Below are 23,860 nucleotides of genomic sequence, written 5' to 3' on the forward strand. Positions count from 1 at the left end.
ATATTAACATTGTTTTCCTCTCTTCTAACACAACCATTCAGTAGCCCATGGATCAAGGAATATCTAACACTGAAGTCTTACTAAGAAATATGTTTCATAAGGCTCTAGCTGCCATAAATACATGCTTTCTCTGATGGATCTGGGCAAAGTGAATTGAAATTCTTCTGAAAAGAATTTACCATTTGAGATACCATTAAGAATATTTGTGATTCACAGGAAACGGTCAAATATCAACATTAACAGAGTTTGAAAGCAGTTGGTTGATTCCACCCTCATGGATGAATTTTAGGGGTTCAGGACCTCAGAGAAGGCAGTTACTACAGATGTGATAGAAATAACAAGAGAACTAGAATTAGAAGTGGAGCATGAAGATAACACTTGTTGCTTATTTTTTTCTTTCGTTAACTTTAAAAAAAATAATTCTAGTATAGTTAATATACAGTTATATTAGTTAGAGGTATAAAGTATATTGATTCAGCAATTCTATACATTACTCAGTGCCCATCATGATAAGTGTACTCTTATTCCTCTTTACCTATTTACCCATTCTTCTACCCACCCCCCTCTGGTAATCCTCAGTTTGTTCTCTATAATTAGGAGTCTTTTTTGGTTTGTCTCTCTTTTGTTTGTTCATTTGTTTTATTTCTTAAATTCCACATATGAGTGAAATCATATGGTATTTGTTTTTCTCTAACTTATTTCACTTAGCATTATACCCTCTAAATCCATCTATGTTGTTGCAAATGGCAAGCATTCATTCTTTTTTATGGCTTTTTTGTGGCTCATTAATATTCCAATGTGTGTGTATATACATATTATACCGTCTTTATCCATTCATCTCTTGATAGAAACTTGGGTTGTTTGCATAATTTAACTATTGTAATCCTACAATAAACATGGCCGGGGGCATACATCTTTTCGAATAGTGTTTTCATATTCTTTGGGTAAGTGCTCAGTAGTGGAATTACTAGGTCATATGATAATTCTGTTTTAATCTTTTGTGGAACCTCCATACTGTTTTCAACAGAGGTTGGACCAGTTCCCATACCCACCAACTATGCACAAGAGTTCCTTTTTCAAATAAGTTACTTCTTATGGATGACCAAAGAAAGTGGTTTCTTGAGATAGAGTCTACTCTTGGTGAAGATTCTGTGAAGATTGTTGAAATGAAAACAAAAGACTTAGAATATTACATAAATTTAGTTGGTAAAGCAGTGACAGGGTTTGAGAGGATTGACCCCAATTTAAAAAAAAATATCCTGCAGTGGGTAGGTCTATCAAACAACATCACATTCTACAGATAAATTTTTCATGAAAGGAAGAGTCCGTTTATGGAGGAAACTTCATTGTTGTCTTATTTTAAGAGATTGATACAGTTACGTCAACCTTCAGCACCTATCATCCTGATCTGTCATCAGCCAAAAACATCAAGCAAGACCTTCTATCAACAAAAACATTATGACTCACTGAAAGCTCAGATAATGGTGAGAGTTTTTAAACAATATTTTGTTTTATCTTATTTTTTGAAAGAGAGAGAGAGAGCGTGAATGGGGGAAAGGGCAGAGGGAGAAGCAGGGAGCACTGATGCAGGGACCCCATTGAGCAGGGAGCTTGATGCAGGACTAGATCCCAGGACCCTGGGATTATGACCTGAGCTGAAGGCAAACATTTAATGACTGAGCCACCCAGGTACCTCTTTAGCAATATTTTATAATTAAGGCATGTACATGGGTTTTGTTTTGTTTTTTAGAGATAATGCTACTGAACACTTACACTATAGTATAAGTAGTTCTATTCTTTGCACTGGAAAGAAAATATTATACTTATTTTGTTGTGGTTTTCTGGAACAGAATCTGTAATATCTCCAATGTATGCTTACATGGTTAAATGGTTTTGACAAGGATGCTAAGACCTTTCAATGGATAAAAAACAGTCTTGAACAAATAGTACTGGGAAAACTGAATATCCACATGTGAAAGAATGAAGTTGGGCGATACCTGGGTGACTCATTCAGTTATGTGTCTGCCTTTAGTTCAGGTCATGACCCCAGGACCCTGGGATTGAGACCCACACTGGGCTTCTTGCAGGGAGCCTGTTTATGTGCATGCATGCTCTATTTCTCTCTCTCTCTGACCATAAATTAATAAAATCTTAAAAAAATGAAATTGGACCTTATCTTGCACCATGTCCAAAAATGAATTAAAAATGGATCTAAGGCCTTAATTTAATAGCTGAAACTGCAGAATTCAAGAAAACATAGCACAAAAACTTCATGATATTAAGTTTGGTAATGATTTCTTGAATATCAGACCAAGAACACAGGAAAATAAAGAAAAAAATAGATCAATTAAGCTTTATTAAATGAAAAACGTTTGTGCAGCAGAGGACACTACTAAGGGAACAAAGAGGCAAACCATAGAATGGGAGAAAATATTTGTAAATCATATATCTGAAAAGAGTTTAATATAAAAAAAAATTTAAAATCCCTAAAACTCAACAACAACAAAAGAATACAATTTAAAAAGGAGCAAATGTTTGGGGCACCTGGGTGGCTCAGTGGATTAAGACGCTGCCTTCGGTTCAGGTCCTGATCTCAGTGTCCTGGGATCAAGCCCCGCATCGGGCTTTCTGCTCAGCGGGGAGCCTGCTTCCCCCTCTGTCTCTGCCTGCCTCTCTGCCTACTTGTGATCTCTCTCTCTGTCAAATAAAATAAGTAAAATCTTAAAAAAAAAAAAGGAGCAAATGTTCTGAATAGATACTTTTCCAAAGAAGATATACGAATGTCCAATAAGCCTAAGGAAAGATGCTTAACATCTCTAATCATTGGGAAAATAAAATCAAAACCACAATGAGATACCACTTCGTACCCGTTATGGTAGATATATATTTTTAAAAAGACAGAAAATAAGTGTTGGCAAAGATGATGAGAAAATGGAACTTTTGTGCTTTGTGAGAAAGTAAGAACCTGCAGCCATTGTGGAAAATAGTATAGTATTTCTCATAAAAATTGAATATAAAATTATCATGTGATTCAACAACTTTATTGCTGGGTATATACTTAAAATACTTGAAAGGCAGGACTCTGACCACATATTTATGAATCAGTGTACATAGTAGCATTATTCACAATAACCAAAAGTGGAAAAAAAAACAATTTTCATAAATAGAAAAATGGATAAGCAAAATATGGTATGTACATATGGTGGAATACTATCCAGCCTTAAAAAGAAATGAGGTTTTGACACATTCCTCAACATGGATGAACCTTGAGGATATTATATGAGGAAAAGCTACACATAAGAGGTCAAATATCATGATTCCATTTCAATGAGGTACCTAGAATAATAGAATGGTCAAATTTGAAGAAAAGAGAAAGTAGATGGGTGTTTTAGGGACAGCTTATACATACAGTAATAACTATGACTGACATGCTTAGTGTACCAAGAAGCAAAGATGAATACAACATGGTCCTACCTATGAAAGAGGCTCTTATGAAGCAGACATGTGTAGAAACATTCATGCAATACCATAAGTATTTCATTATATGAACAAACAGCTTTTAAAACACAGAATACAATTCAGTTATCTTGTTATAGGGAATAGGACAGGTTTCACAGTACATAGTAACATTTCAGCAGGTTTTTAGAGATAGGAAATATTTCCTCAGATGGACCAGAGCAGAAAAATGAATGGAACAAGGATGTTAAGGAAGTTTCAGTTGTAAAGGCAAAGCCATAGTGGTGTAAAGATACATAGTATCACCAGGAAATGGAGCTTAAGACAGTATGGCTGGAATATAGGTTAAAATGGGGGTTGGGGGGTAATTTTTTCAACACATTGAACTGTAGGTAAGAGCCTGCTTGTGGAGGTTTTTAGACTATGATTTGGAATGAAATGGAATTCAGATTTTATTTTTAGTCAACTAGGATTCTACCAAAGGTTATCAGCAAGAGAGGGTCACTTCCTCATTTGAGAAAGAAATGTGCTTGTAGCAGGGAGAATGGCTTGGAGGAATTACCTAACTCTTTAGGAGGTCACTAAAATAGTCCTATTAATATGTAATAAGCTCCTGAAGTTAAAGAGACTCAGACATGAGCAGACTAGGGGATTCACAAGGTCAGGGGTGGTTCTGACAGGTACACATCTCAACCATAATCTGAAGGAGAATGCTTCAGAAAGCAACATAATGTATTTAATTCACTTTTAGTTATGCATGAAGAGGATTTAAGATCTGTCTTTTTGCAGTGCCTGGGTGGCTCAGTGGGTTAAACCTCTGCCTTTGGCTCAGGTCATGATCTCGGGGTCCTGGGACTGAGCCCCACATTGGGCTCCTCCCACAGTGGGGAGCCTGCTGCTCCCTATCTCTGCCTGCCTCTCTGCCTACTTGTGATATTTCTCTCTCTCTTGCGCGCGCGCTCTGTCAAATAAATAAATAAATAAATAAATAAATAAATCTTAAAAAGAAAAACAAACTGTCTTTTTACCCCCCTCTAGAAATACAGCTAAAATGCTCGGAGTGTGACATTCAAATGAAGATTTCTTCTGCCTTACATAGGGTTAGCACATCTTCTGAATTTTATCTGCTTTTAGATTTAAGCTAAATATCTGGAGAGTCAAGTAGGATAAAATTTGCTAATAGTGTGCACTGTTGAATCAGATAAATTGGATCAGAAGTAGAACTGAAAATGTCCTTAGAATATATAGCCTGTCTCATATTCATGACTCCGTATTTCCACTGAGGGTTCCACACCAGTATGCCTCTCTGTGAAGACATAACTTCAGCACAACCACATGTGTACACAGTTGACCAATTGCAGGGACAATGAAACACCAGAGACCAGAGTCTTTGCAGTTTACACAAATGTACATTGTAAGTTAATAGGTTAATAAAATTCTAAAACTAAAGTCAAAGAATATTGCACAGTGGTTATTTCTAAAAGCAGTGTGTTCCTTAATTCAATGTGTTCCTCTTTCATAAAAAAAAAAGAAATAAAAGGAGAGAATATCAACATAATATTTTTAAGCAACCATTTCCTCCCCTCCTCTACTTCTAAAAATTCGTTGAAAGTCATTTAAGTAAGGTGCAGCCGTTAGGTTACTGAGCAGAAAATGTTTCTTTCTTATTCTTATTGCCATCATATTTTGGTGAAATCTGAATCCTGTATCCAATATTCTGTTACACCAAATCCAAAAGCTGTTTTCCAAATCCAAAAGCCGTTTTAGTCCTCATTATTCTTGACTCTTCTACAGCATTTATCCTTTGAAAAAGGTGTTCTTCCTCATCTCTTTAATACCTTTGGTTTCTGCTTCCTTCTTGATGATTCCTTTTCTCATCTTTATCACTTGCAGTTTGTATTTTCCTCCTATATGTTGGAACTTCCCAAAGGTATATTCTCTTCTTCTTACCATTGCCCTGATTTTCTTCCAACTCTTATTACTGTCTCCTCTCTGCTGAACATTCCCTAGGAGGTAAGGTTAGGCGCTGTCTTGCTTCTAAGCCATTGTGCATGTTATTGCCCCTTCCTAAAGGGATATCACCTTATACTAATTTCTACTTATTTTTCAGATTTGAGGCCTTTGGAAACCTTTCCCATGTGTTACAGGGAATCTGATGATACTTTTACAATAGCCTCCGTGTTAAAGCTCTTATATATATGGCCTTGGTTCTCAGAATCAGAGTGCCAGGCCAATAGCCTCACTGTTACCAGCGAACTTGTTAGAAATGCCAATTATGAGGTCCCAAAAAACATCAGCTGAATTAGAAACTCTAGGGTGTGGCTCAGGAGTTTGTGTTTTAACAATCCCTCAAAATAATTCTGATACAGGCTAAATTCTGAGAATCACTGGAGTATTACAATTGCCTGGCTTTTGGCTGAGTTCCCTACTTGATTATGGGCTGTTTTAGAAACTATGATGGTCTCTCAGGGTGCCTGGGTGGTTCAGTCCGTTCAGTGCCAACTTTTGGTTTCAGTTCAGGTCATGATCTCAGGATCTTGGGATGGAGCCCTACATGGGAGTCTATGCTCAGCAGGGAGTCTGCTTGAGATTCCTACCCTCTGCCCATCCCCCTGCTCCTGCTGGTGAACTCCCTCGCTCTCTCTCTCTTTCAAATACAAAAATAAAATCTTGGGGCATCTGGGTGGCTCAGTGGGTTAAGATGCTGCTTTTGGATCAGGTCATGATCCTAGGGTCCTGGGATTGAGCCCCACATTGGGCTCTCCGCTCAGCAGAGGGCCTGCTTCCCCCTCACCCTCTACCTGCTTCTCTGCCTACTTGTGATTTCTCTCTGTCAAATAAATAAATAAATAAAAATCTAAAAAAAAAAATAATATCTTGAAGCAGCAGCAGCAGCAGCAGCAAGCAGCAGCAGCAAGCAGCAGCAGCAGCAACAACAACAAATATGGTGGAATCTTTTTGATAGTGATGTCAGTGGCCAGTGGAGAATCTGCTACATTATTGTTACATAAAACTAATTTCTTTCACTGCATGGACAAATAAATGGGTAAATAAATGACAACTTTTTTATGAGGTCCAATTCTAAATCTCAGGTAACTGTAACTTGTGGGAGAGCCAAGTCACTTCAAAGCCAACCTAATAGGAAAGTTGATATCTAATACCCCTCATCAACACTGTCCTCCCAAATAATTGAACATATTTGTTTCTCTGATCCTGACTGACTTTTTTTTAACTCTCTGAACTCTCCTTTTCCAACAATGCTAAGATCATTTTCCCTATTACTGATGGAAAAACCTTAGTAATCATCTTCCCTTGAAGAATAGCTTCATTTATTCTGAGTATACAACTAAAAGGTTTACCATAAAAAATCTGAACAATTCAGTTACACACACAAATAAATAAAAAGCACTGGAAATCCCATCCCTCTGAGAGAACCAATGTTAATTGGCGCATGTATTCATTTAACTTTTATCCCTAGCATATTTGCATTTCAGTGTTTGCTGTGGAACATAATATTTTGTAATCTACTATTACTTCACTATGTTGGATGTATTTTCATGTCCTTAGAAGGTAATTTTCCACAGATTTCTTAATGGCTGCATGATATTTTGGCAGTAATTGACCTATCCTCATCCTTCCTTAATTCATTGGAAGTTCCAATCAAAACCTTTTCATTACCTCCACCCTTGATGTCCAGGCTCTATCTAACACCCAGAACCTCTTGAAGTAGCCTCCATTGCCAGATGAATTCTTCCAAAATTTACTTCTGAGCAAATTGCTTGAAAGTCATAATGACTCCCCAGTGCCTTCCAAATAAGGGCACTGTCCTGAGCAGGACCACCAAGTACTCCCGTTGATTTCTTTCGGACACCCAGTCTCTAGGTAAGACTGCTCGCCATTGTCACAGTATTTCCTCTGTTTACTCTCCTTTTGATTTTTGCCTCTTCTCTGTCCCATCATTCTTTTTCAATGGCGATTTAACCTAAATGGCCAATTTAGTGGGAGGCCTTACTGCAATCACCAACTTCCTACCCTCACCACCATTTCATTCCTTATCCCCCTTCTTATATCTTTTTCTCCTTGGTTCTTAAAACTATCTAACAGATCATATATTTTGTTTATTTAACTTGTTAATTGCTTCTGTGCTATAACTGTAATAAAGGTTCCATGAAAGCAATGATTTTTGCTGCTGTCTTGTTTAGATCCTTAGAATCTAAAACAATGCTTAATACATGAAAAGAAATCAGAATATATTTGAAGTCTGAAAAAATGAATGAAATAATTAATTAATTAGTGAATTAATAATGAATATTCACTCGCAAAATTCTATAAGACCTCAGGGGAGCCAAAGCTCTTATTCCAGTGCTTTGCATATATTCACATTGTGCAATGTGAATTCAAATGACTAGTTAACATGTTACTCTTCCTTGAAATCTTTCTTTAAAACTTCTGCTGTCTAAAGACTATTGACCATTATTTGTGGTTATGATATTTATTGCATACTGAACTGAGTTATGTTTTGCCTTTCCCATTGAGTAATAAAGAAGTTCCTTACAGGCAGAGACCAAATATCTTTGTAGCTCTTGCAGTTCTTAGTGCATTGATACTCAATAAAAAGCTCTAAAAATGATTAATTTTTGCCACAAATAAAATTAAATTTTTACCAAAAGTGAAGAGGGAGTTACAAGGGGGATTTTTGCCATTTCCCTGTTGTTAAAGATATATTTATTTTCTATTTTAAAGAATAGCTGTTATCTCCATAATTTTAACTATTTCCAAAGAAATCACTATGTGAACATTCTACATCTTTGCAGATCATTAATGCTGCACTTGCTTTGGCGGCAAGACCCAAAAGTCAAGTGGTCAAAAAAACCATGGAAATGTATAAGCACACGTGGGAGAATCATATCCATGTCCTCACCGAAGCTGTAGATGACATTACAAGCATTGATGACTTCCTTGCTGTATCTGGTATGTTTTTGATCTTTTAATTTATATATTTAATCTTGTCAATTTTCTGAAAGAGGATAATTATGAATATAATTAATTGTATGCAGTATAATGAGACTCTTGTTAATGATCATCTTTCTCAAAAGCAAAGTATTGCTATTTGTGATCTACTCTAGGATAATGAGCCTCAAGCTTGCAGTCCTTACAACTCAATAATTTACATTGTGTCTCTAAAAGAAACTCCTATTCGTAGACAAAGCATAATTGAAAATAGTAGCTGGAAATCTTAGACATTTTCTAGCTTTTTGAATAAATAATCATTTCCCCTTTACTATATTTATATCTTTTGATTTCTCTGTACTTCTTTTCCAACAGAATTTTTCTGCACTAGAAAATTTAGATAGATAGACACAACAGGAAAACTCTTCATTTATTTGAGATAGAATATATACTTCAGCTTCCAGTATATGTATTTGAATATTGGTGATCTAAATAATCAAATAAATCTAAACATCTGACTACATCAGTTACAGATGGGCTTGAAATTCCATGTCAAACCTACATGATTCTTTTATCACAGAACAGAAGAGCATCCCATAGGATTATGAAATTACTCTCAGAAGCATAACTCTGGTTTTGATTATATTGTTATAACAGCAAAGAACTAAATACTTCTAAATATTTTTTTTTATTTTCTTAAAAATTAAGCTTCATATTATAATAAATTACATTTGGGAGAAACTGGTTGTCTCAGTTGTAGGAGCATGCAACTTGATCTCAGGGTTTTGAGTTTGAGTTCCATGCTGGGTGTAGAGATTATTTAAATAAAAACTTTAGGGTGCCTGGATAGCTCTATGGTTAAATGCCTGCTTTCACCTCAGGTCATGATCCTAGGGTCTTACAATTGAGTCCCTCATTGGGAACATGTGCATTAACATGGTACATTGTTTTCCACCCACTCACTTTTAAATCTGGAGGTATCTTTTGGTCTAAAATGAGTTTCTTATAGACAGCATATTGATTTTTTTTTTAATCCATTCTGATACCCTGTGTCTTTTGATTGGGGTGTTTAGCCCATTTACATTCAGGGTAACTATTGAGAGATATCAATTTAGGGCCATTGTATTGCCTGTAAGGTGACTGTTACTGTATATTGTCTCTGTTCCTTTCTGGTCTACTACTTTTAGGCTCTCTCTTTGCTTAGAGGACCCCTTTCAATATTTCCTGTAGAGCTGGTTTGGTGCTTACAAATTATTTTAGTTTTTGTTTGTCCTGGAAGCTTTTTATCTCTCCTTCTATTTTCAATGATAGCCTAGCTGGATACAGTATTCTTGGCTGCATGTTTTCCCCATTTTGTGTTCTGAATATATCATGCCAGTTCTTTTGGCCTGCCAGGTCTCTGTGGATAAGTCTGCTGCCAATCTAAAATTTTTAGCATTGTATGTTACAGACTTCTTGTCCAGGGCTACTTTCAGGATTTTCTCTTTGTTATTAATACTTGTAAATTTTACTATTAGATGATGGGGTGTGGACCTATTCTTATTTGTTTTGAGGTGAATTATCTGCACCTCCTGGATTTTGATGATTGTTCCCTTTGCCATATTAGGGAAATTCTCTACAATAATTCACTCCAATATACCTTCCTCTCCCCTCTTTCTTCTTCTTTTGGAATCCCAATAATTCTAATGTTTCGTCTTATGGTATCACTTATCTCTCAAATTCTTCCGTCATGGTCCAGTAGTCGTTTGTCTCTCTTTTGCTCAGCTTCTTTATTCTCCATCATTTGGTCTTCTTTATCACTAATACTCTCTTTTGCCTCATTTATCCTAGCAATAAGATCCTCCATTTTTTATTGTACCTCATTAATAGCTTTTTAAATTTTAGCTTGGTTATATTTTATTTCTTTTATTTCCCCAAAAAGGGCTTTTATTTCTCCAGACAGGGTTTCTCTAATATCTTCCATGCCTTTTTGGAGCCCAGCTAGCACCATGAGAATCATCATTCTAAACTCTAGATCTGACATATTACCAATGTCTGTATTGATTAGATCCCTAGACTTTGGTACTGCCTCTTGTTCTTTTTTTATCCTGAGTTTTTCTATCTTGTAATTGTATATAGATAAAAATATGTGAGAGAGAATAAAATACCAAAAGTATGGTAAGACCCCAGAAAAATATGTGTTAACCAAATCAGAAGAGAACCCAGATTGTGGGGGGACGTAAGAGGGTAAAAAGAAGTTCAAAAAAATTAAAAAAGAAAAGAAAAAGAAAAAAGAAAATACAGGTATTAGATTTGTGAATAAAACAGAACCACCCACTTAATTTGGGGAGTACTTTGGTCTCTTCGAAGAAACTACCTCCCCAATTTTTTTAAAGATTTTATTTATTTATTTGACAGACAGATCACAAGTAGGCAGAGAGGCAGGCAGAGAGAGAGAGGGAAGCAGGCTCCCTGCTGAGTAGAGAGCCGGATTCGGGGCTTGATCCCAGCACTCTGGGATCATGACCTGAGCCAAAAGGTAGAGGCTTTAACCCACTGAGCCACCCAGGTGTCCCTCCCAAAATTTTAAAGGAAGGAAAATAAGGGTAAACACAATGAAGGGATGAAATATGACTGTAAATATAAAAATTTTTAAAAAATTCTAAAAAAGAGTTGATAAGATAAGTTGGTTGGGAAAAGAAAGAAAAAGAAATTGGAGAGAATTTGCTCAGGTTGGAGAATAGAACAAAGACCTGTGCTAGATTTAGGTATATTTTGATCTATTAAAAGAAGTATCCCAAAATTTTTTAGAAAAAAAAAAAAAACTATATGTATACAAAAAATAAGGTTAAATACATTGAAGGATACAATATGACTCTAATAATGAGGGTTTGAAAAAAATTTTTTAGAAATGTATTGTTAAGATAAACTAGTTAAAAAAATGTTAAAAGAGGAAAGAAAAAATGTTAAAAAAAATTAGAGTAAGATAGAAAATAAAATTTAAAAATTTTAACTTTCCAAGACTAAAGTTTTTTGGGGAGAAAGCCATGAATTCCATGCATTGCTTTCCCCTAGCTCTGGCGTTTTCCTGTTCTCTTTGATCAGTGTGCTTGGTTTTGGCTGGATGTTCTTCCTGATTTTCTGGGGGAGGGGCCTGTTATAGTGATTCTCAAATCTCTTTGCCCTAGGCAGAATTGCACTGCCCTTGCCAGGGCCAGGCTAAGAAATCTGCTTAAGTTTGGTCTCAGGAGTTTTTTGTTCCCCAAATGCTTTCCGAAGAGCTCTGGAGGACGAGAATGAAAATGGCAGCCTCCCAATCTTTGGCTCAGAGGATCTGAGAGCTCAGGTCCCCACTCCTCAGTGTGGTCTCAGAGAAAAGTGGTCAATCACTCCCATCTCCGTGGTCTCCAGCCACGCTCTGGGCTTACTGGGCCTGTGACTGAGTGTTTCTGTCTCTCGTGTACAGCTCCATTTGGAGTCTCCAAAACTAGCAGATTCCTGCCTCTAGAGGAGGAAGTTGAGTCTCCCTGGATCTGCCACTTCTGGTGTCCCTATTCAAAAAGAAGTGGTCTGGCTGTGCCACTCATCACAGTTTAAGGTAACCCCGAGCTGAGCACTCCTTCCTTGGCTCTCTGTAGTCAGCTTTCCCACTCTGATACCTAGGAGCTCTGCCACACTCAGACACCCTCCATCTTTCAGTGACCCCACAGGTCCTGAGACCACACTGTCCCTGCAAGGGCTCCACCCTTGCTTAGCTTTTGGAACAATATCCCTCAGTGGAGCAGACTTCTAAAAGATCTAATTTTGTGCTCTGCTGCTTCACCATTTGCCGGGAGTCGGCCCCTCCCCCTGCAGTCTATCTTCCTATCACTTCGGATCCACTTCTCCACACATCTTATCTTTTAGAAAGTGGTTGATTTTTCTGTCCCTAGAATTACTGTTCTTTTCTTCATTCTCCTGTTGAGTTTGTAGGTGTTCAGAATGGTTTGGTAACCAGCTGAACTCCTGCGACCTGATGTCATTTCAGTCCACCACTCCTCCGCCATCTTGCCTCTCATCTGAAAAATAAAATCTTTAAAAATTAAAAAAATAGATTTTTTTCCTTTTTTAAAAAAGAGACTGGAATGAGATATGATTTCCTATAAAATGCTTATTCATATGAATTTCTAACATCATTTTATCTTTTAAAAATTTCCCAATATAGTCATAGTGTGTCTAACTTGTGGAACTTACTACTTTCATGCATGTATATATTCTCATATTAAACACTAGTTCTGGAAACCTGTTGTATTTTCATGATACATTATTTTAAAATATTTTTAAAACATTTAAAACATATTTTAAAACATTTTAAAATTGTTTTATTTCTGGGGAGCTGGAAACTTTGAAAATAATAGAAAATGTATGGGTAAAAATGTTAATATCCCTTGATCCCACTATTCAGAAATAACAACAATTGATATCTGATTTATTTCCATCCAAATTTACATATATATAGCTATATGTATAGCCACATATATATATATATGTATTTATATATCCCTATATATATAAATTCATGCTTTTAAATAATTATGTCATGAGGTTTATAATGAATATTTGGCTGAATTTTCCCACATCATTATACATGCTTCAAAAAAAAAAAAACCTTTTCTTCTTTCATTAGCATTTAGTTAATTATAATTTTAACTAGTATAAACAATGCTGTATTAAGCATATTTTTGCTGTCCTCTTAGTATAGATTTTGTGTGTATGTGTGTTCAATCACCATCATACATTGGGACACTCTTTGGTTAATTACTAAATGTTAGATTTTATTTTTTAGTTGTATCTTTTTGTTACAAAACAAAGAAACCTGCTCACACAACTCTCTGTAAAGACAGTTTATTATAGGTACACTAATGACACAATAGGGAGAGGCTCCTGAACACATAAGAGCAAGAACTATAATTGGCCTGCCCTTGCATGATTAGAGCTGTGGGAAGCCAGAGATCTGAGCAAGTCCGGCAGGTCCTTAGTGCAGGAGCTCATGCTTTTTCTTTTCCATCCTGGATTAACCTGACCTCCCAACCTTCTTAGTCTGCTACTTTTTTGTGAACAGCTTTAACACTTCAGCACGTTTTGCTTATACACAACAGAAAACTCATATGGAAGTTCCCATCTAAACTTACTCCCCAAGCATGCCAAAGGACTTGGATAGGAATAGTCAAGATATGTGGGAATAGTATTTTATCATTAACATTGTTTAGAATTGTCACTACAGGATAATAATTTAAAAGAGGATTAATATTTAATGTGCTTCATTATTGCTTTAAAATTCTCCATAGATATCGCACTCCATTATTTTCTAGACCCAGGGTGAATTTTCTTACTTTCCTGTCCTTTGGATGTGCTACCTGATAGCAGTCTAAGGTTATTAATGATCTATGTAGACATCTCTGGATTCACTTGACCTTCCCTCATGGTTAAATCTCAGAGCTTACATTTCAAAGCATTGTACAGTACCACCTAAAGCAGAAAACAAGGTAGCTTGTTGGCTCCAAGTTATCAGGAGGAAATCTTTCCTGGGTGACCTCCATCTGATTTCTCTTATGCCTCATAGGTCAAAACTTATTCCTATACCTACACTTGAGCCAACTGCTGGCAAAAGGAAATGGGATTTTCATGATAAGCTTAGAATGGTGATAAATGGTTAAAAATTGACTGGGGGCCAGAGTAAATGGTAGTTGTAATTTGTAATACTTCCTTTGTAGTATTTATGTATACTGTCACATTGGCCCGTTTTAAGCTATTGATGTGATGTCACTGAAGAGATGCATAAAAAACAACTCTTGTGAGTTGGTATAACAGATCTAGCAGACTACTGGGCTTAGACCAATCATAATTCAACCTTTCTGACTAATTACTTACAATGCAAACAAAATCAGAGGTTTTATGAGCAGAAAAGAATGGAAAATGGCTGTTGACTAGCGTCAAAAGATATTTACCTCAGGCAATCCTTTCTCACTTTTCTGCATTTTCATAAACTTATCTTGTATTAATTAAGCATGAGCCCTATTGATGATTCTTATTGCATCATAACTTTCAACATGTGTTTCCCCCAAATAATGATACCTTTTCTCAGAATCTTCTAGCTGGCTTTATATATACATCTTTTTTAGTACTAGGCTAGAAGTTGTAAATTCAAGATCACAGGCCACCAGTGGATAGTTACTTTGTTTCAGATAACTAATCATGCTTCAAAGAGCTGTGATGGAGGCTGTCACAATCTGATGGCTTTTTTTAGGGGTGGGTGGGTCCAGATTGTCTTAGAAAAAGTTGTTGATGTGATTAGCAATGAACAACTTCTCTGATGATACTTTATAATGATAGTTCAGAGATCCTGTTTGTTCTCACAGACTGCTGGTTCCTCTGTTTCCCAGGTAGAAAAACTGACAACTCAGTTCGTGTTGGTGAATTACCTAGAGAATATTACATTTCATATTTTTCATAAAATAATTTCATCTTTTACTTTGGCTTTCTTTCAGTACTTGACAATAATACTTACTTCACTCTTATTTATTTATTTATTTTTGTTTTATTTTATAAGAATGAATAATAAAAATCCTGAAAAGATTCCCACTTTTCTTCTGAGTCAGTTGTGAAAATTTGGGGATTCTCAGAACATCAGCTCTCCACATTAAAATATAAACAAAACTTAAGACCTAAAATCAGTGAGAAAGGATTCTTGGACTTTAGTGATTATTTTATTGTCATTAACAAAGGTAGGGGTCACACTGGTAAAATGTTTCCATCATAATAATGTTTTAGAGTGATTAGATCATCTAATATTGATGGAATAGGTCTTGAAGTAATATCAAATGTCTTTTATTTAACTATTGCTTTCCCCAATATAGAAATATCATTGATGATTTTTAAACTGTATGTTTATATAATCACCAAACTTCTCATGATATGCAGAAGTGAAAATACCAATTTTTAGAAGGCATTTGTACATTATTTTGTTTCATCGTATGCATAGAAAACTCTGAACATAAGTATAATCAGTTTTTTTTTGAAAACCATAGGAAATATAGCCACTTCATCGATGTACTGTTATTTAAAATTTTTAAGTGTAAAGATAAATGAAACTGTGAATTAAGGCCCCACCTTTAAAATCAAAGGAATGTTTGGGAAACTACATTCTCTGACATTCAGTTGTCCAAAAGAGGCTCTTTTCTGTTTAATGTTATTTATGTAATAATTCCAGTATCATTTTGCAGGTAATTAGAAAAAAAATTTTCAAATGCATAGGTCTCCAACTTTTTGTCTCATCATTGATTGTAGGACTTATCCCCACAGCATTCACCGTTCTTGGTTTTTGTTTGTGTGTTTGTTTTGTTTTGTTTTGTTTTTTAATCCCTCTCTGAAAATACGTGTAACAGAACACTTGTCAGAAAGTTGCTGGACTGAAAGATTTTTTGACCACATCAAGGTCTGTCTTTCATATAGACAGAAGATGTTCCTATGTGATGAGATTTGTGAAGCTCTGTCTTTCCAGACTGCCAACATGCCTGAAATCCCAATATTAGTTATATACATGGGAAAATAAAAAGTTTAAGGTTTCCATTTAAGATGTAAATTTGGGAGAGAAAACATTAACACTTGCCTCAATTTTTTGAATCATTGAATTAATTGACTCATTCAAAAGGAACTAAGTTCAAAAGAAGTAAACTTTGTTAGAAGAGCAACTGACTTGGACCACATGAACTATTCAACAAATCCAAAGAACTGAGTAAATGTGAAAGTTTGTAAATATATGAACTTTCTTTCATTTATTCATTCATTCCTTAAATATTGCATAATGTGAAGTGCTAAACCCTACAAAATGTACTTGAGGTTAAAAAAAAGAGTAAAAAGTTAGCAGAAGAGATAACTTGCAAGAAAGCTATGATGATGGGGATAGTTGGAGGGAAGGGACCACATGAAGAATGGAGTGAACCACTGACAATGGTTTGGAATTTTCTAAAAGAAAGATTGACCACTTATTGATTAGAATTAGTTCGATTGTTCCCTTATTGTAAAAGGTTTTCTCATTTTAGAGATAATATCATAGTGACTTTCAGTGAAGTATGGTATTAAAGGATGCTTAGAGATCTCTTTTACTCCATGTTCTGAATTTCTAATACATCCACTTTTCTCTATATCCACTGTTCTCACCTCTCAGTTCAAGCCTCTCTCTCTTACCTGAATTACCATATATTTTGTTTTTTTGTTGTTTTTATTAATTTATTTATTTTCAGCATAACTGTATTCATTATTTTTTCACCACACCCAGTGCTCCATGCAATCTGTGCCCTCTATAATACCCACCACCTGGTACCCCAAACTCCCACCCCCCCGCCAAACCCCTCAGATTGTTTTCTTACCATATAATTTTTTTAAAAGATTTTATTTATTTATTTTGACAGATAGAGATCACAAGTAGGCAGAGAGGCTGGCAGAGAGAGAGAGAGAGAGAGAGGAGGAAGCAGGCTCCCCGCTGAGCAGAGAGCCCCATGCGGGGCTCGATCCCAGGATTCTGGGATCTTGGCCTGAGCCGAAGGCAGAGGCTTTAACCCCCTGAGCCACCCAGGCGCCCCTTACCATATAATTTTCTAATTGAAACTCCTGCTTCCAGAGCCTGGCTTGAAGGCTTTCAATAGTTATTGGCTGAATGAATAAATGTATTTACTCCCCTTTTTAATTCTGTGCAAGATTAATTTGAGGAGGTATATGGCTTCTGCTTTGAATAAATGTGTTCATCTTTGGGAGAAATAGTTTAAGAAACCTCTAAATTATGAAAAATAACTAAGCATTAATCATCACAATGTTCTGTGACCTTGACTTAGTCACACAAAGATAACTCTGATGCTATCCTCAAAAATGTACTAACAAAACCCTCTATTCATGACATTGTGGTAAACGTGATCTTTGCTTATAAAAAGTTTTATCTGAATCATTCAACAAAGAAAAATGAAAATAGACTTATAGTCCTCTTTCAAAATTAATACAAAATAAACACATAATATTAGCAAGATCAAAGTGTTAAATCAATTGCACATAAACTGAGCACTATTAATATTCAATATAATGGTTATGGAATAGGTGCTGAGAGTAAAGAATGACCAATATAGTATGTATCTATGCAAAGATAAGTTATATAATATAATGATACCCAATCTATTATGATACATTCACTTATATATACCTTTTCAATATATACTTATTTGAAATTTCAGTTGATTAGAGGGATCAAGACATGATGTGTTTCAAAAAAATATGTTCTTTTAAAATTGGGATTTGAAATCATATTCTGCAAAAATGGATTTTGATAAAAATATATTGAATATCAATTATGTGCGAGACATAAGTTGGGAAAGGGAAGAAGATGGAAAGAAGGAAGACACAACTTTTTGTGAACACACAATCTAGTATATACAAATTAGATTCCAAGGGATTTTAACAGTCACATTAACAAGATGCTATGCAGTTAATCCTGCTGGAATGTCAGAGTACTGAGGGAATTATTTTTAAGTATGGCATTTGAACTGAATTTTTTAATTTAATCTTGAAGAAATTGGAATGGCATTCCAGAAAAAGAGAAAAGTGTGTGAAAATACATGGTAGTACAAAGAGGAAGGGCAAGTTGACCAGCATTAGAGGAACAGAGAGTATATCTGGTTTGGTACTGGGCTGATGAAGACAATAGGTGATATTATATAAAACCCTAAACATTTGAGGAAGATGTAGGTCATGTAAAATATTAACTAGTAGTGTCACAGACTACATCAGTTTTTCAGAACACTAACTCTGGAAACTGCTTTTACAGAATTAGGTAGTATAGAGCTAAATAATGATTTAATTGTTCTTAGAAGTGAAAATAAAGTAAACACAATATAAAGCAGATGTTCCCTTATTTTCTCCACCTCACTTCCAGGGAATTAAAACATTTAAGACTGACACATCCAAGCTGTAATAATAGAAAGGTGAGGTGAGAGCCAATTTAATGACTTAAACATAGCTCAGTCTGAATAACTTGGGTGCCCGTTTGTCAAGGAAAAACTCTTCTTCATCTGGATAATCTAGTGATGACCTGCAGTCAGGGGGTTCTATTGCATTGGTTAAAATCAAGAGACAATGTTGTGGCTATAAGATTTTTATCTCTGGGTCCTTTGTGATTACATTTCCACATGATGCTGTATGCCTCAGTGATCGCTGTGGACACTTGGGGAAATCATACAGCTTTACGCAAGTCATGGAAAGACAGGGAGAAGGCATACTTTCAAAAATGATGGAATAGGCTCTCCCAAAGGAATCCATTATTGCTCTATTGATCATTAGGTTTTGAATAACTGCCTGTATACATGATTAAAGAATAGTTTGGGCATGTGAACTGGAATTTATCATGCATCATTCCATGTACTCACAGGCAAGTTCACTCAAGATGCTCTCGTTTGAATGAACAATGGATTTCCTGCAGTACTATTGTTTGAATATTATGAATTCAATTTTTTAGAAAAGCCATAATTAGAAGTCCTCTTTTGAACTTGTCAAAATCAGATTTGAGAATTTTTATCAGAGCTTTAAGGTAGAGCTGGAGTAATCATCAATAATCTTACCAATGAAATAAATAACACTAAAGGCTTGGATCTTAAACACATTTATAAAGGTAATATATATTTCCTAAATTCTGAAGATGCCCTAGCTATGTATTTACACAGGGCTACAAATGACAAAATAGACCTTTAATAAAGAATTTTTTAAAATATTGTCTCAGTGAATGCATGTGCACCATATTAGTTACCATATTAGTTACCATATTATTTGTAACAGGCAACAAATTTCCAAAAGTTTCAACAAAAACAGCATCAAAGTGATTGTCAGAATTCCATTTGTATTTAGTTATTTCTGGGCAATGTCTCAACTGTAAGCACACACATTTAGTAAGTATAATTTGGATAAATAAAAATCCTTAATATGGTTAATTATGTGGGAAATTTTATGCAATAGGTGAGGGATGAGAAGTAAAGTTTCTCCCCATTTCTTGCCTTGCCATCTATTACTCCCCCACCAACTTGTAAATCTAAGATGTGCTCCTGAGCATTCTGAAAGACTGAAGTCTCCAGCTAGAGATGAAGAGTTTTTAAATAGAAAAAGCAGGATGCTCCTTACCGACATTTTCTCCAAAGGTGGGAGAAATGGAAAAAGCATGCCTCCTGCTAGATACAAGATCTGAAAGTAGGAAGTGATATATTTGAGCTTGCGAGTTTGTGTTGGCAGTTTTAAGGACTCGAACAGCATCCTGGAGAATCATAACAAAGCAGTAAAAACCTCTGCTTATGGAGTGGCTCCAGAGCTTGTGCTCTGAACTGTTTATATATATTTGAGGAATACAGCTAAGGATTACATTCTAATAAAGCATATGTCATTCCCACTAATATTTCACCACTAAAAGAAATCTTACAGACAATGGACTATATTCCTAGAATCCACTGGAAGCACAAGAAAATAAGAGTTTGGAGGGGGGGGCGCCTGGGTTTCAGTGGGAGGGGGTCATGATCTCAGGGTCCTGGGATCTTCCCGCATCGGGCTCTCTGCTCAGACTGATGATCCTTCTATCTCTTTCCCACCAAATCTCTGATATCTCTGTTCAAATAAAATAAATAAAATCTTTTACTCAAAAAGAGTTTGCCCTGTCTTAAAGAAATGTTTTATCATTTCCCACCAAATCTATGATATTTTGCCATAATTTTTACTCACCAACATTTATGTCCTCCCAAATTCCTATGTTGAAACCATAGTGTTCTATGTGAAAGTATTAGAAGGCAGGGCTTTTGGGTGATACTTATGTCAGGAGGGTGAAGCTCTCATGAAGGGGATTAATGTTTTCATGAAGGAGACCGTACAGAGATCCCTTGTCCCTTCCACTATGTGAGAATGTACAGAGAAGTCACTGGATCTGAACCAGGAAGAGGGCTCTTACCAGGATCCAACCTTGCTGGTACCTTGATCTTGGACCTCTGAGTCTCTACTACAGTGAGAAATAAATTTCAGTGTTTATAAACTACCTACGCTGCATTATTTTGTTAGATCAGGATACCACTGGCTAAAATATTTTTTTTTTTCATTTATATAACAAATATGTACTGAGCATCTACTAGGTGATGAGATTGTTTTAAATCCTGGAGATAGAACTATCATAACTTACATTTTCACATGGTTGGAAGGATTGAATAAAATAATATATTTAAAATTCTTTGAAGAGTGATTAGAATATAGTAAGTGGCCCAGTAAAAGATAGACATTATTACTAGCATCACTGGAATATAGTAAGTGGCCCAGTAAAAGATAGACATTATTACTAGCATCACTGGAAGGCCGTTGCTAAAAGTTAAAACAGGAATGATAAAGATAAACTTCTTTAAAGGTGCTACTTTGTTAAACTATCCCAAAAGTTAGTACATTATAGTTAATCAAAGTAACTTAAGAATTATCTTGCAAACTATGTTGTATAGCTGTCACATGTCAAGACACTAAAAAATGTATATGATTTAATGACAAGTATTGATGAGATATAGTAAAAAAAACTCTCACACACTGCTTTTGGGAAGCACTATGTAGTACCTGGACTATTTTGCCACAAATATATATAGTTTCATATATGTATGAATATATTCATACATATATGAAACTTGTGCACATATTCATAAAAAATTTGTACAAGTATGATCATTATGGATTTTTTTAAATAGTGGAAGTTTGAAATAATATAAATGTCCATCAGTAGGAGAATGAATAAATAGCAGCAAACACAGTAGTTAAAATAAACTTTTTTCCTATCTTAATGGAACAGATTTTTAAAAGCAGTATTGAGTAAATTAGCAAGTTTAAGAGCAATGGGAACTGTAGGGTGCCATAAATGCCACAGATAGCAAATGCAAAAAAGTGATTTACTCTGGAGAAGAAGGGGTTGGAAAGGACTGAGAAAGAGTACATGTGGGGCTTAGACTGTAATATTTTATTCTTTAAAAGTAATATCGGAACAAAATCTCATGAAAAAATAGTGTCCATTATTATTGAAGCACATAGCTTAGTTTCTGTATTTTATTATGATTTCTCCTTTTCTTGAACTTTATAATAAAGGAGTTACAGAAGAAGTAAATGTCAAGGTGCTAAGACAGGCAACGTGGTTGATTGTGTGCCAAATATCTACCTAGGTGACCACCTCTTCCCAGGTGACCCAGTCAGCACCTGTAACGCACCAAAAAATGGAGATCATCCAGTATTCTTGAACTTGATTGTGAATCTCAGTAATATAGTTTAAGAAACTGTTTTGTGAAGACAAGCCTAAACCTTTATCACTCAGGGTCATATTCTGATGGAATGATATTTTGTGAGATCTTATATTACTTTTTACCCTTGTTTTGTGGGTGAGGGTATCAAAATAATGGCTAGATTTTTTTAAAAATTGTGAAATATTTCAAGCATTCCTAAAAGACTAGAGTGTATAGGATTAAAAAACAATGTAATCTAACCATGAAGCTTCACCAAACCTTAACTTTTGTCATACTTATCATTACATGTAAGATTCAAGACCCTTGTATACTCTTTCCTAGGATTTTATAATTACCCTTTACTAAGGAGCTTTGATGAAAGCTCTTGCCTCTTGATAATCAGGACTGCATGACAGACATTTTCCTTCTGTTGGATTAGATCTAAAGCATCAAAATAATCAGAACCTATTTTAGGGAATAGAATCTTCTTTGGGTATATGAAAACTCAAATCAAAAGTTGCAAAGTATCTAATAGCAGCTTGACAGCATTATTTAAGTGACATTTTTATGCTACCATCTTTATTGCAACTGTGATAGTAAATAACCAAGAAATGAATGTCTTTGAAACAAGCACCCAACACAAACTTTGGTGTTGACATATTAATCATTTATTGCATCAGTCAACAAAAATTTATCGACAATTTCTATTTACCTTAAAGATACAATGGTGAAAGAACCACTGGAATTATTTGTAAGGGATCTATACTTTAATGCAGGAAAGAATCCTTCAGATGCCAATTATAACATGGTAAAATAGCTTCTGTTGGGAAACACCAGGGCTGTCTTTCTATCAGCAAAGGAATTGTGTGACAGCCAGTCTTTGAAGCCTCCTCACTTTAAAATTTTTACTTGATTTTGATTATTCTTTCATATATTGGCATTTAATAGCTCACTATAGGGATCTACAGAATTTAATTCAAAGAAGGGTCAAAGCAAAAGCCATGTTTAGTATAATGTTATTTTATTCATCTCTGTAATAATTATGGTTGTAAAGCAATCAATCTTCAATCTGGTTTTCCATAATAATTTTTAAAAATGTATAATTAGCAAGAATTTACAGATGAATTAATCTTTTAAATCCATTTCTAAATTTTTATGTGTTTATTTTCTTTCTACACTATTGATTTCCTTGTAGGGAATCAGCTGCTTTGAAATTTCAGGTTTTCATAACACAAGTATCTGTTAAATGATAATTTTAGAATTTGACTATTAAAAATCTAAACCAAAAAAGGATATGCTTGAAACTGCCAAAAATCTAATACTTCATTGTAATATGCTGATTTTGAAATATCCAGTGCCATTCACGCTAGCTGCCATGCAACTCTCCACAGCCTTTTCAGTACAGTTTATTATAGGACATTTCAGATGTAGGTGAAATGCAGGGTTTTAGTTTGTTTGTTTTTTGTAAAGTCCTAATAGTATAGGTGGAAATGTGCCATGGGAGGAATGAAAAATGTGCTTTTTTGTATATCTCAATAATTCAATATATTATAGTGACATTTAAATTCCCATGATATTATTTTTTGAAAAATTTAAAAATATTTTATTTATTTATTTATTCGTCAGAGAAAGAGAGCAAGCACAAGCAGGGTGAGCTGTAGGCAGAGGGAAAAGCAGGCTCCCCGCTGAGCATGGAGCCTGATTCGAGAATCGATCCCAGGACCCTTTGACCTGAGCCAAAGGCAGACCCCCATGGCATCATTTAATATCTTCTTGCAAGTTTGCATTAACCAGTTTGATCATGATGTATGTACTTTATGTTTCCATAATAAATTGTGTATAAATCCTCTTCACCTAATTACATGTGAAATTTCATGAAACAGAGATATCCAGTCTTGTAACTTTACTCTTTCTTTTGTGAACTGGGCTATAACCTCTAATTATTTAAAACTGTGTAAGTTGTTTATGATCATTTTCAGGTAACATATTTAAAGTATAAAAACCAGCTAAGGAACAAAGGAGACTTACTCTAAATTATAGATCAGTTCTATATAGATCTGTTCTAGCATATTTAGCCAAAAATGTATGTGGTGTCTACATTAAAAGTACTTTATTAATGCATGATATATAGTTACACTGTTACAATATAAATAAATGAATTCATAATTTTTCTACATCAA

The 23,860-nt window shown here is 35.1% G+C and overlaps 1 protein-coding gene across 3 annotated transcripts in view; it reads left to right on the forward strand.

Annotated features, from left to right (window-relative positions):
- The window catches only part of CTNNA3 (catenin alpha 3), a 1,821,555-nt gene that overhangs the window by 1,257,637 nt on the left and 540,058 nt on the right, over nucleotides 1-23,860 (forward strand). For 2 of the 3 annotated variants that reach the window (XM_045069885.1, XM_045069886.1), the window contains exon 11: nucleotides 8,271-8,427. In XM_045069885.1, coding sequence (XP_044925820.1) covers nucleotides 8,271-8,427 — 157 coding nt within the window. Of the gene's footprint in view, nucleotides 1-8,270; nucleotides 8,448-23,860 lie in introns of those variants that run through there. The other variant, XM_045069887.1, reaches the window with a different exon arrangement.

This window comes from Mustela putorius, unplaced genomic scaffold, assembly GCF_011764305.1.
Source record: "Mustela putorius furo isolate JIRA1106 unplaced genomic scaffold, ASM1176430v1.1 tig00003949_pilon_pilon_pilon, whole genome shotgun sequence".
NCBI lineage: Eukaryota > Metazoa > Chordata > Mammalia > Carnivora > Mustelidae > Mustela > Mustela putorius.